Below are 15,000 nucleotides of genomic sequence, written 5' to 3' on the forward strand. Positions count from 1 at the left end.
GAAACCCCGTCTCTACTAAAAATACAAAAAAATCGCCAGGTGTGGTGGCAGCCGCCTGTAGTCCCAGCTACTCGGGAGGCTGAGGCAGGAGAATGGTGTGAACACAGGAGGCGGAGTTTGCAGTGAGCCAAGATCGAGCCACTGCACTCCAGCCTGGGCGACAGAGGGAGACTCTGTCTCAAAAAAAAAAAAAGCCAATTGAAATAGACTACTAAAAAATACTCTAATAATCCTAAAGAAAGCAGGCAAGGGGGAACAAAAAAGAAAGAAGAGGGAACAAACAGTAAACAAATAATAAAATGGTAGACCTAAATCTAACCATATCAGTGATTACATTAAATATTAATGGTCTAAGTACTTTAAATAAAATGCAGAGATAGAAAGGATAAAAAGCATGTGGTAGGTAGAAGTCTAAGATGGTTCCCAAGATTCCACCTCTTCCTTAAGTACAAGTATGAACTGTGAATGTGTAAGGTCATGTTATATGGCACATGTGACTTTAAGACAGGGAGATCATGCTCAGTGGGTCTGACCTGATCAGGTAAACCTTGAAAGGGACCAGGCTTTTCCTGAAGAAGGATTTGAAATGTGAAGGGAATTTGACATGAGTAAGACTCTCTGTTGCTGGATTTAAGATGGAAGGGGCCATGAGGAAAGAAATGTGAATGGCCTCTAGGAGCTGAGAGTAGCCCCTGGCTAGGCCAGCAAGGAAGTGGGGACCTCTGTCCTCAGCTGCAAGGAATTAACTTCTATTACTATCACATAAGCTTGGAAGAGGACTTCGAGCTCCAGATAGAATGCAGCCTGACTGGCACCTTGATTTTAGCCTTAAGAGTCCCTAAGCAGAGAAGCCAGCCACACCTTGCCTGCATTTCTGACTAGAGCTATAAACTAATAAATGGATGTTGTTTTAAGCTGCTAAATTTGTGGCAATTTATCATGCAGCACTAAAAATATTAATATATCTTTATGATGCCTACAAGAGACACACTTTAGACACAAAGACACAGATAAGTAGAAAGTAAATGGATGGGAAATATATCATGTAAACAGTAAGCATAAGAAGAATGGAATGGTCATATTAGTATCAGATAATCTGGACCTTAAGATAAGGGATATTATTAAATATCAGAGATAAAGAGGAACATTTCATAATGATAAAAGGCACAATTCACAAGGCAGATATAACAACTATAAATGCTCATGGGCTTAATAACAGAGCCCCCAAAAAGATAAAGCAAAAATCAAAAGAATTAAAAGGGAAAACAGAAACTTCCACAATAATAGTAACAGATTTTAATACCCTTCTCTCAGCAATTAGTAGAATGAGATAAAAATATCAGTAAAGACTGATATCACTATCAACCATATTGAACTAACATTAAACTCAACAAGCACATAATATGTAATACATATTCCTTATATGTTCACAAAGTTAGTCCATATGCTTGGACATAAAACAAGTCTCAATAATAATAATTTTTTTTTTTTTTTGAGACAGGGTCTTGCTCTGTCGCCCAGGCTAGAGTGCAAGGGCGCCATCTGGGCCCACTGCAACCTCCAGCTCCTAGGTTCAAGCAATTCTCCTGCCTCAGCCTCCTGAGTAACTAGTAACTGGGATTTCAGGCATGCACCACCATGCCTGGCTAATTTTCATATGTTTAGTAGAGACAGGGTTTCACCATGTTGGGCAGGTTGGTCTTGAACTCCTGATCTCAAGTGATCTGCCCACTTCGGCCTCCCAATGTGCTGGGATTACAGGTGTGAGCCACCGTCCCTGGCTCTAAATCTTAAAACACTGTTCTCTGATCACAACAGCATTACACTAGAAATCAATTAAAAATATAATATTTAGGAAAACCTCAAATATTTGAATATTAGACAATCCAGTTCTAAATAATCCAAGATTGAATAAAAAATCACAGGGAGATTAGAAAATATTTTGAACTAAGTGATAATTAAAAGTTAACATACAAGTTTACGGGATGCAGCTCAAACATAATGGAAAACTTACAGCTGAAATGCTTATATAAATCAATGACTTAAGGCTCTACCTTAAGGAGCTAGAAAAAAGAAGGGTAAAGTAAATCCAAAGCAAGAAGAAGGAAGAAAATAATTAAGAGCAGAAATCAATGGAGGAGAAAACTGACAGATAATAGAGAAAATTAACAAACTCAAAAGCTAGTTAATTGAAAAAGATCAATAAAATTGACAAACCCCTATCTACACTGGGAGAGAGAGAGAAAGAGAGAGAGTCAGAGACAGAGAGACTGGCAGCAAACAGAGAGAGGGTCAGAGAGACTGAACACAATTCACCAATATCAGAAATAAATGAGGGGTTATTACTACAGATGCTAGACATCAAATAGATAACAAAATAATATGTGAAAAACTTAATGCCAACAAATTTGACAAATGTAAATTAAATGGACAAATTTCTTAAAAATTACAACTTACAAAAATTATAGAAGAAACAGAAAATTTGTGTAGCCTTATATCTAGTTAAAAAAATGAATTTGTTATCAAAAGCCTTTCAACAATATAAACTCCATGGCCAGGTTGTTTCACTGGTTAATTCTGTCAAACATCCAAGAAAGAAAAAATACCAATCTTGCACAAACTTTTTCAGAAAATAAACAAGGAGGGAACATTGCCCTCAATTTTTTATTTGGCCAACACAGCTTGAACACCAAAACCTTACAAGGACATTACTAAAATAGAAAATTATAGATCAACATTCCTCATTAATATAGTTGCAAAATAGTTTCAAAAATTCTTAAAACATATTGGCAAATTAAATTTAAGAATATACAGAAAGATAATGCATTATGACAAATTAGGGTTTATTCCAGAGATTTAAGGTTGGCTGAACATTTTCAAAAATCGATCAATGTAATGCACTGTATTAAAGAATTAAGAAGAAAATTTCCATATTTCTTTTTAAGAAATAATGGAAAATTCACTTAACAAAATTCAACAGCCATTCATGATAAAAACCTCTAAACAAACTAGGAATGGAAGGTTACTTCTTCAGTCTGATAAAAAGCACCAAAGAAAAATCCACAGCCAAATTCTCTCATATTTAACAGTGAAAGCCTGAAAGTTCTCTCTGAGATATGAAACAAGGCAAGGATGTCTATTTCCCACACTTTTATTAAACATTGCACTGTAGGTCCTAGTGAGTAGAATAAAGCAAGTAACTGAAATAAAAGACCTAAATATCAGAAAAGAAGTAGTAAAACTACCTCTATTTGCACGATATGTTTATGGACCTAAAAAACAACTACAAAAGCTAATAAGAGAATTTAGCAGTTTCAAGTTACAATGTTTATACACAAAATAAATTGCATTTTATAAACTTGCAGTGATCAATCGGAAATTTCAAAATTTTAAATACATTTATAATAACTTGAACACTTCACAAAAAGGAGAAATACTAATGGCTACTAAAAAGATGAAAAGATGCCAAACATAATTAATCGTCAGGAAAGCACAAATTAAAAAAACACAGTGACACACCATGCCACACCCATAAGAGTGACTAAAATTAGACTGACAACACCAAGTGCTGACAAGAATGTGGAGCATCTGGAACTCTCCTACATTGCTGATGGAAATGTAAAACGGTATAGCTACTTTGGAGAGCAACATGGCAACTTCCTAAAAAGGTCAACATTCACCTACCATATGACTTAGACATTCTTTAGGTTTATAGCTAAGATAAATAAAAATATTATCCACACAAAGACATGTACCAGAATGTGCATAGCAGGCAAATTAAGAAACAAAATGAGATATATCCATTACCACTCAGCCATAAAAAAGAGTGAACTATTGATACATGGAACTATATGGAATCTCAAAATCACCATGCTGAGTAAATGAAGCCAAACAGAAAAATAGTATATAATGTATGATTCTGGTTATAAAAATCATAGATTTATTAGGTACATACACTGTGACATCACCTGCTTTAGTTTCCTAGGGCTGCTGTAATGAAGTACCACAAACTGGGTAGCTCAAGACAAGAGAAATTTATTCTCTCACAGTTCTGGAGAATCCAAGTATTGTCAGGACCATGCTCCCTCCAGAGGCTCTAGGGAAGAAGCCTTCCCTGCCTCTTCCTACTTCCTGGCGGTTGCTAGCAATTCCTGCCATTCCATGACTTGCAGCTGCCATCACATCAACCTCTGCCTGCACTGTCATGAGGTTTTCTTCATTGCGTGTCCCTATATGCCACCAAATCTCTCTATTTAAGGACACCAGTCATTGGATTTAAGGCCCACCTTGATCCAGGTTGACTTTCTCTTGCTTACATCGACAAAGGTTTTATTTCCAAATAAGGTCATGTTCACTGGTACTGGGAGTCAGGACATCAACATATCTTTCTGAGGGACGTAATTCAACTCACGACACCAAGACTACAGTGAAGAGGATGGACATATTTATCCCCACCAAAAGGTGCTTAATGCCCTGACAGATGCTGCCCAAAGCAGACAGTATGAGAGATACCTACCCTGACTCCCCACTTCCCATGTTTAATCTCCCACAGGTACAAACTGTTGGCCAAATAGAGATGAAAATCAGAGAATAATGGAACCTGGGAAATGTCATCTGCAGGGGCCATTCTTTGTGAGACCAAGCAGACCAGGGAAGGTAGGAGAAAGAATACAACAGCAAGCAGGCCGATGTCTGAGCCAGATGGTGTTAGGATGAAAATGTAGCAGGAAGGTGCCTTGGATCAAGATAGTTGAGGTTACAGCTGATCCTTGGGCAACATGGATTTGAACTGTGTGTCACTTAAGCACAGATTTTTTTTTTCAGCATCTGACATCCCTGAGACAGCAAGACCCACCCCTCCTCTTCCTTCTCCTCCTCAGCCTACTCAACGTGAAGACAATGAGGACAAAGACCTTTATGATGATCCACTTCCACCTAATGAAGAATAAACATATTTTCTCTTCCTTATGATGGTCTTAATAACATTTTCTTTTCTCTAGTTTACTTTATCGTGAGGATAGAGTATACAATACATATAAAATACAAAATATATTTTCACATAATCAACTGTTTATGTGACCAGTCAGGCTTCTGGTCAACAGTAGGCTTTTAGTAGCTATGTTTTTCGAGAGTCAAAAGCTGTATGTGGGTTTTCAACTTTGTGAGGGGGGTTGGTGCCCTTACTCCTCATGTGTTCAAGGGTCAATTTAATTTGCCAGATGTTTTTGTCAGGAGTTTGATTCTAATCTGAATAGGAAAGTGAAGGTCAGAAGAGCTGCTATCCAATGGGATGTTTGGGGAGGTTTTCTCAGGCCTCTGCTTCCTGAACAAGGCATACACTCACCTCTAGAGGTGCTCCAGGACAAACATGGCAATCTTCCAGGTTTGCTATTTTTGAGGGAACATTTGGGCAAAAATATTTTGATATTTCCTGTCTTAAATAGGTGTCATGACATACATGTATAGACTATCACTTTTAAAAATAAAGTGGACTTGTCCTGTCTTTTTCACTGTTACATCTCTAACACCTAGGACAGAGCCTGGGACCTAGCAGGTGTTCAATAAATATTTATGGAATGAATGAATAAATGAAGGTACTACAGAGCAGAATACACAGTTTCCATGGATCTCAGGATAAAATGAGAGATTCTAAAAAAAATCTTCCTTTTTAGTCTTTTTTAGTGGTCTGCTTTGAGCCCCTGTCCTGAGTTCTGGGTTGGGGTGGGGGTGAGAGCCACCATCCTCAATCCTTAGCAGCACCTGGGTGAGAAGCCCTGACTTAGGCTGATCACCCCCTACTCCTAGGTAACGGCCTGCTGTGAACGCCTGCCCCTAAATGGCTTGCCCACTGGATGTTAGCAGGCATTCTTTATCACAACCGCTAACACACACTCTTGACCTACACAACCATCATCCTCATACTGACCTCAGCCTCCCCTTCGAGCAAGGTTCCCCTGCTTCTCAGTGAGATGGACCGGCCCCTTCCCTCCTTCCCTCCCTGAGGGCTGCTACTAACCTCCTAAGCTGAAAACTCTGAGGGCGCAGGCTGGAAGGTGGGGTGTCACCCACCTGGAAAGGAAAGTGCTTTCTCTATGCACACTGCCAGAGGTTGTGTGTCATGGGGAAAGACTCACCACTGCTGTTGCTAGAATCTTAAGAGGCTAATGGCAGCACAGACCCTGGGCTGGGCAGGGAACCAGCACTGCCACTGACTTAGGGCCACAGTGTTCTCCTCTGTCAATTGGGGATACTTCCCTTTACGGAGCTGTCCTGATGAGGTGACAGAATGTCCTGGGGCATGGCAAGCTCTCAGTAAAGAGAGGCGTTTTCCATTCATATCTTTGACCTCCATGAAGAGGCAGGGTCTAATTTCCCACTCCTTGAATATGGGCTGGTCCTGGCAACTTGCCTCTAGCAAATAGAATGTGGTGGGAGGAATGCTGCTTGATATCGGAGGCCAGGTCATCCAGGGTGACACAGCTGACACTGCCTCTCTCTCCGCTCTACCCTCAGACCCAAACCACCATGTTGTGAGGAAGCCAGTCCCATGAATGGACCACTTCTAAGTGTTCTGGCGAAAATCTCAACTAAAGTTGATTCAGGATCAACAGCCAGACATGTGAGTGACTGTGCTTTTGAGACAATTCCAGCCCACCCACTGCTGACTTCAGCCCCATGAGCGACCTCAAGTGAGAACTTCCCCGCTGAGTCTGGCCAAAGCCAGAAGAGATAAGGATAATAAAATAATAATAAAAAACCAGGAGAGATAAGAATAATAAACAGTTGTTGTTGCTTTATGCCACTGAGTCTGGGGTGGGTTGTTACCCAGCAAGAGGTAATCTGAACACACAGAAAACAAAATCCAACATCTGGTACTACAAATTCACTGCCGGCAATCTTCCAGACCCCCAGATCCCTTGGTTGGTGAGTGAGGTTTGCAGGGACCCACTTACAGAGCACTGGAGTCTGAAAGGCTTGGTGGGTGTGGTGAAGGAGGCGCTGTAGATGGGGTCTGGGTGCAGGCCGTCATTCCACTGCGCCAGGATCGCATCCCGGTACATAGTGACTCCGGCGGCTCCTAGCGCGTCCGCCACGGCGCTCTCCACCGAGTAGTTGTTGATGCAGGTGATGGTGGAGGCGGGCGGGGGCTGCACGAGGTGGATGCGGCTGCCGCTCACGCCAAGGTTTAAGAGCGTCTCCACGGTGGTGTAAGTATCAATTGTATTCCCATAGACAATGACATTCCCTAGGAAAGAAGGGAAAACGCTAAGATATACAGCTCAGAAAACCAAAAAACCTTAGTCAAATGCTAATAATGCCGAATTGCTCCGTATAACCCTCTCATTTTTCAGCTGCAGGAAGCCAGCGGTGTTACCTAGCAACGGCGACCAAGATCATTTAGTAAAGAATCAGCACAAAACATCCCACAAAGTAGTCAAGTACTTTTAATGCAGAAGTAGGACATTCATTTATGTTCCTCTAATTTGAGGTTGAAATTATGTTGAAAGAAACTGTCTAGAAAAAAACCTTTTATCTTGTTTTTGTTCCCAATTTGCTATACTTACTAAGGAAACAAAATTACTAATGTTGGCAATGTATACTAGTTCTTCCTTACAGACAATGAGGCAATGGTAAAAAATATTCATGCACATGATGTCACTGATATTTTAATATTTAAATGTCGAACTGGATTGATTTCAAGGAAGTTTTCCCTTTTTTGAGAATTAAAGGCTAGAACATTCTGCTTTTCACCAGATAATTTTACAAAGATTCAACCTTGATTTTTAGAATCTTATGTGTCAAGACCTAGCTAGAGGGACTGAAGGACAGTATTTTTGTTAGCAAAAATAAAATTACAAAATAATCTTGACAGATTTCCCTTGTGTAAGAGCATTTTGGTGATAGTCTATACTATTTACATTTCTCAAAAAGACTACAGAAGCAATTACATATGCTATTCTACCATTTTAGCAGTTTTAAGATCAATGACACTATTAGATTAATGAAATGTAGTATATGCTATTTTTGACAATGAATTGGCATTTTCAAATTTTCACAAAGAAATAAACTGCTGTAGACTCATTTTCCAGGTAAGATATATCAATTTTACCACAAAATGTACACTTCGTTGAATGTCTCTCTGTTTTTGTCCTGTTCATGAAACAATATGAAAAGGAATTTTACAAGCCAAAATAAATGGCAAGTGTATTAATTCAATTTGGTTGAGGAAATCGTGCCCAAATTGTTAATCCAAAGTTGAAAGGAAGTGTGATGGCTTGTCTTGTTTGCTTAGGAAAAATAAACTACAGTAACTTTCAGATGGCTTCTTGGAAGCTAACAGCATCTAGAAAGTTCTCCCATACTCCCTGCTCTTAATCTATGGAAAACCAAGAAGGCGCTGAAGTGAGGGAGTGGGGTCTCTCCATTCCTGCCCTCGCTAGGATGCTAGGACGGTTTTGCGGCTATGACCCCCACTCTGTTCAGATGCTCCAACGCAACATTCCTCGGTGCGCTGCATTTTCCTTGGCTGAAAGAGGCAACATTTTGCTTAAATTATTGAGGCTCCCAGCTGCTACGAAACATGAATCTTGGCTGTCTGGCACAACAAAGAATCAGGCTGCCAGGAAAGGCAAAACTTGAACCGAAAACGGTCAAAGGTTTGAGGTCTTCTGTCCTTTTGAAATAGGCAAGCCAAAACAATATTCATTTTCAGTTGAATGAATTTAAGTGTGTTTAGGTCTCACACAGCTAAGGATTTTGTATTTTCTGATCTCTTTCATGATGGCTGTTAGCAGCTCTACTGTGAGCTGGGCTTATTGTTCACGGGCTCATGGAAAACTGGGCCTGTGGTGCTGCTGGGGTTTGGAGAGCTGTCTGATCCAGCGACGGCGGTCCACGGACTGCAGGCAGCTGGAGAGGATGATACTTTTCAATTCCAAAGGTAATACATTTTGTAAAATCTCTGATTTCAAAATTACAGGTTTATTTCTAGATACTGTGACTTCTAAACAGTTTTGGCTATCTTTCTGTTTAATTTGAAACAAAATTCCCTAACAAAAATAGGAGACTTTAGTTATCTTAAGAGTCAGTTATCATCATAGTAATGCTGCATAACAAACCACGTCAAAACTCAATGCCAAACAACAAGAAGCATGTTGTGGGTGGTCTACACACCTATGGGTTGACTGATGTCAGCTGATCTGGCTCCAGGTTGTGGCTGGGTTTCTTTGCACCATGTGTGTTTCATCCTGCTTGGATTGACAGCTACCTGAGGCATTTGCTATCTATGGTGAAATGCAGGTGCACAGAAAGGCAAGCACAAGGGCCCAGGCACATGTCAAGCCTCCGCCCACATCATATCCACTAATATCCCATTGACCAAAGCATGTCATGGTCATGCCCATGAGCACGGGAGTGAGGACGTCCACTCTGCCCACACAGGAGGGAGAGAAGGATGAATATTTACTGACCAGCAGTGCAAACCAGCATGGTCATATGGGAGATAACTGCCTGCGTGATTTCATCTCAAACTTTTCATTTAAACAGGCTTTCTATGACTAGTTATAGCTCTTTCATTTCCCATAAAATATAGTAGAATGTCATGATAATATAATGTTATATTAAATAAATAAGAACGTTACAGGTCAAATCACATCCTTCCACAAATATAACAAAACATGATAAAAACTAGCTATTAATATGTAAGATGGCCTACTATTCTTGACCAGGTCCACCTCTTGCCTTTTTTTTATTTTCATTTTTATTTTTCGAGACAGAGTCTTGCCTGTTGCCCAGGCTGGAGTGCAGTGGCGTGATCTCAGCTCACTGCAACCTCCACCTTTCAGGTTCGAGCCATTCTCCCACCTCAGCCTCCTGAGTAGCTGGAATTACAGGCCCGCACCACTATGCCAAGCTAATTTTTGTATTTTTAGTAGAGACAAAGTTTCGACATGTTCACCAAGCTGGTCTTGAACTCTTGACCTCAAGTGATCTCCCTACCTTGGCTTCCCAAAGTGCTAGGATTACAGACGTGAGCCTCTGCGTCTGGCCCAATTTCTTGCCTTTAAATGTCTCCATTCTGTGGGAGATTATTCTTTTCATAATCTTTGTGCGGTTGTGAGTTCTTTCTGCAACATTGCTCACATTTACTTTGTAAAGGATTTTTAGATCCAGTTCATGTTTATCTCTGGACTCCTCTATGCCAGGCACAAAGTTAGGTACTTTTATACATAATCCCTCATATTGTTATCACTATTGATAACAATAGCATTTAGAACTGTGCACAATAACATGGGCTTCACTCAAATGCCCATATATAATGCTGTCATACAGCAAAATATAAGCATGGTGATAACTCTTAGAATAACCAAAGTCTTATATTTTGGGGCCCCCTCCAGAAAAAAGCCTAGTAGACAAAGACTTTGATTATTCATTTTGGGACAAATCAAACTGGTTTAAAAATATGATTACTTACATTTATCAGAGTAATTTACTAATATGGATGAGCTGGAACCAGTGCTTCTCAAGAACCCATGTCAAGGCCTCAGCCTGCCTGTAGCTGTATCTGGACCCCACAGACTGTCCAGCTGCCAGGCAGGTGAGGCCCCAGCAGGCCTGTGGGCGGTCTCCACCTTTCCTTCCCAGCACTCACCATGGCCTACACACCCAGGCTACAGCCAGGCTTCTCAGCGAGATGACTTGTTTGGACTGTAAGGTCCATGTTTGCCCTTCCCATCATGTTATCCCTGGAGCCTGGCACAGTGCCTGGCCTACACCGGATGTGACTGTAATTATCACCATAGTACTGTTTCCTGACCAGATATGTGGATATATGTCGGAGATTTATTAGATTGCTGACCCTAAGACTTTCTTCCTGCTAGCTGGATCATACTTTTGGGTCCTCTAAATATTTAGCACAAAATGACCTCACTGTAGCCAGATTTTCCCACCACGTATTTCTGCTTGGTGTTCACTACTAAGCTGGCACTATAAGAACTATCCAGTTACAGAATGGGCTATACACCTGAGATTTGTAAGATAGAAATATGTTCCCCTTAACAATGTTAGATCTGGTTATTAAGTTTCCAGTGTAGGCTCATAAAATCCCACATAGTCCCTAATGTAACCAAAATTGTGTGTGCCTACAACAAATTATAGATATAAAATAATACTCCTGTCATATTGGTGGCATTTAAGCTCAGGGAAACAAGAAATTACGTCTTTAATGTGCTATTTAAAGAAAGATAGGGCTGAACGTAGTGGCTCATGCCTGTAATCCAAGCACTTTGGGAGGCCAAGGCAGGAGGACTGCTCGAGGCCAGGAGTTCGAGGCCAGCCTGGGAAACACATCATAGCTCCGTCTCTACAGAACAAAAAAAAAAAATTAGGCATGGCACGCACCTCTAGTCCTAGTTACTCAGGAGGCTGAGACAACTTCTGGGAATTTGTAGAAGTTTGAGAGATTTCCACCCCTGGTTTTCTTTTAGATGTAAATGTGACGTTGGATGACCGGGCTTTCTTATATTTTATATGGAAGTAGCAGTTGGGTAACTCTTTTCGCAACGGTTAAGTCAATTTTGGGCTGAATCAAGAAGGAGATATGGGGAAGGAAGGAAATGGAGACAGAAAGAAAGAGGGGCAGAGACACAGTTGAACAGTAGGTGCCTCAGAGAAACAGATCTTCCTGAATCCCTGGGTAAGAGTTAGAAGGAAGAAAGTTTAAAAGTAGGTGAGAGAAAGCAGCTGCTGGGTGGGATGAACCGAGGGCAAGTGAATAATGACCGGAGCTGGGGGACACTCTGTTGGCTGTGCCTGAGGGAGGTGTTGGGGCTGACAGTTGTGTGTCCCAGTGTGTGCAGGGGGTGTCTGGGCCTCCACTGGCAGAGAACAGCATGATAGCTATATAGACAGGTGAGACAGCCCCAGTTACGGGGGCCCTATGACATACGTTCTTTGATAGCATGCTTTTATTTTATTTTTTAATTAATTGATTTATTTATTTCGAGACAGAGTCTCCTCTGTAGCCCAGGCTGGAGTGAAGTGGCACCATCTCGGCTCACTGCAACTTCTGCCTCCTGGCATGCTTCAGCCTCCTGAGTAGCTGGAACTACAGGCACCCACCACTACACCTGGCTAATTTTTATATTTTTAATAGAGATGGGGTTTCACCATGTTGGCCAGGCTAGTAGTGAACTCTGGGCCTCAAGTGATCTGCCTATCTCGGCCTCCCAAAGTGCTAATATTATAGGTGTGAGCCACCACACCGGCCTACAGCATGCTTTTAATAAGCCAGAAAACTTCAGTTAATTAAATATGAATTTACTTATTTAAATTTTAATTTTCTGGATATATAGTTTGTCCATATTAAAGATGAATTTAATCAATGTATACCTACCATTGTGTACTTTATAACTCATGGAGCCTTCCTTCACATTACCAGAATATCACACACACTGTTTTGAAGTTTCTAGACACATATAAAAGAAGTAGAGTGGAAAAACTGATGATTTCCCCTGGGTATCAGTTTTATGCTAAAAGTCACTGTTTCCTTCCCAGATCAGCTTACCTAACAGATGAGAAATGACCAGCTTTTGTTCTCAATTTAACAGGTGACAGAGGTAAAGGATGGGCTGCCCCACTTTCAAATGGCAAATAACCAATGATAAGAACACTGGGTGGATTCCCCATAAAGTATAAGGGAATATAACCATGGCAGGCCGGGTGCGGTGGCTCACGCCTGTAATCCCAGCACTTTGGGAGGCCAAGGCGGGAGGATCACCAGGTCAGGAGATCAAGACCATCCTGGCTAACACATTGAAACCCCATCTCTACTAAAAATACAAAAAATTAGCCAGGCAAGGTGGCAGGCACCTGTAGTCCCAGCTACTCGGGAGGCTGAGGCAGGAGAATGGAGTGAACCCCCGGGGGGGCGGATCCTGCAGTGAGCCGAGATCGCGCCACTGCACTCCAGCCTGGGCGACAGCGAGACTCTGTCTCAAACAAAAAACAAAAAAAAATAACCATGGCAGTTTTCATGGAAGACCAATCTTTGTTGCTCCTTTAGGGAATAAATCGTGCATTACTCTGATTGCAGATCTGAGACGGGCAGTAGGGTCCAGGCAGAGCACCCGTAAAAAGGCGACTGTGTGGAAGCTCCGAAAACTAAAGCTGGCAAGCAAGAAGGAGCCCGAAGTCGTTCTCTCACTGCTAACCAGTGGCAGCCTTTGAAACAGAATGTGCAAGGGTGCTTCCTAGAGGAAGGAGGGTGCCAGTGTCAACAGCCCAACCGGGAAGAGAGAGAGGGAAAGTGATGATGCAGTCAATACCTCAGTGAGCTGTCAATTCTCCACTTCAGACTGAAAGGCACCGGCACTTGCCAATTAAAATGCTGGTATAAATGTACAGATGATCTTTTTGCTTTTTGTTTTTGTTTTAAGAGGGGGTCTTGCTGTCACTCAGGCTGGAGTGTAGTGCACAACCACAGCTCACTGCAGTCTCGAACTCCTGGGCTCGAGCAATCCTCCTGCCTCAGCCTCTTGAGTAGCTGGGACTACAGCCACATGCCACTACACCTGGCTAGTTTTTAAAACAAATTTTTGTAGAGATGGGGTCTTGCTATGTTGGCCAGGTTGGTTCCAAAATCCTGGCTCCAAGTGATCTTCCCACCTTGGCCTCTCAAGGTGTAAATGAACAAATCAGCAACTTTGACAGTGACCATGCACATAAGGGGATCACATTTTAAAGTTTCAACTTGGGGGCGGGTGCAGTGGCTCACGCCTCTAATCCCAGCAATTCGAAAGGCTGAGGCTGGCAGATCACTTGAGGTCAGGAGTTTGAAACCAGCCTGATCAAAATGGTGAAACCCCATTTCTACTAAAAACACACAAAAATTAGTTGGGCATAGTGGATCATGCCTGTAGTCCCAGCTACTCAGGAGGCTGAGGTAGGAGGATCATTTGAACCCAGGGCTCGGAGGTTGCAGTGAGCCACAATTGTGCCACTGGGGGGTGACAGAGACAGACTCTGTCTTAAAAAAAAAAAAAAGAATAATGCACCAAGATGCAGGAAGTTCTTCAATTTATGTTAATCAAGGGGGAAAAATGCCAGTTTCATCATCCTGGTTCCTAAAGGCACTATGTAAGAGTTTCAGGAGTTAGAAAACAGGTAATTAAAGGTAAAATGACTTCGTAGGAAAGGAAAACTAAGTTGATTTCCCTATTAAGTTCAAGAAGTAAAATAAAGTGCTAATTTTTTTAGTCACAGATGTACCCTAAAAGTAATGAGACAACTTTTAAAGAAATTATTTTTAGTAGATGCTAAAAAGTCATTTTATTCTTTTGAACTGAGTGCTTGACTTTAAAACACCTAGAAATTGTGCTCTGCTGCCATTTCATGGTCACGCTCAATGCTATAAAGATGAAGCTTCTCCAAGGAGAGAATCAGGACTTGGAGGGAAAGATTTGCTGGTCTGGTGGTCTGGCCGTGAAGTTAGATCTCAAGAGTATAAGAAATAAATTCAGGATTTATGCACACAATATTAACATGAAGTTTTCTTCATAGTTATTATATTTTTAAGGCCAGAGAAACAAGAATTATATGTTACATTTTGTAGTTTATATATTTTAAATTATGTCTATGCATATTTACCTATTCTTTTGTATTTTAATGAATAATTATGCTTCCTTTTTCTGCTTCAAAAGAGACATACAGTGGTTACATATGACTCATTCATCCTCACAACAGGCCTGTGAGACAGGGTTTATCATTTTATCCAGAAAACAAGGTACAGAGAGGTTAAATCTTGAGCTCAAGGTCACATGGCAAGCAGGCGGGTCACCAGGACTCAAACCCTGTGAGTCTATTTCAAAATCAGGTCTCATAGCACTGCAGTACATTTGCAGATGGATATGTAACATTACAAAAATACACTCCAATTGGCATTTTATATGGGTAAATATCTTCAGCAAATAACTAGATAATGAAATATTTTTAAGTAGTGAT

At 41.1% G+C, this 15,000-nt stretch overlaps 1 protein-coding gene across 1 annotated transcript in view; it reads right to left on the minus strand.

The window, feature by feature from the left end:
* CFAP61 (cilia and flagella associated protein 61) overlaps positions 1-15,000 on the minus strand; it is a 318,407-nt gene that overhangs the window by 73,341 nt on the left and 230,066 nt on the right. Inside the window, exon 22 of the mRNA XM_063634162.1 lies at positions 6,954-7,246. Within this exon, the coding sequence (XP_063490232.1) occupies positions 6,954-7,246 (293 nt within the window). The remainder of the gene's footprint in view (positions 1-6,953; positions 7,247-15,000) is intronic.

Source organism: Symphalangus syndactylus, chromosome 24, assembly GCF_028878055.3.
Source record: "Symphalangus syndactylus isolate Jambi chromosome 24, NHGRI_mSymSyn1-v2.1_pri, whole genome shotgun sequence".
Classification (NCBI taxonomy): domain Eukaryota; kingdom Metazoa; phylum Chordata; class Mammalia; order Primates; family Hylobatidae; genus Symphalangus; species Symphalangus syndactylus.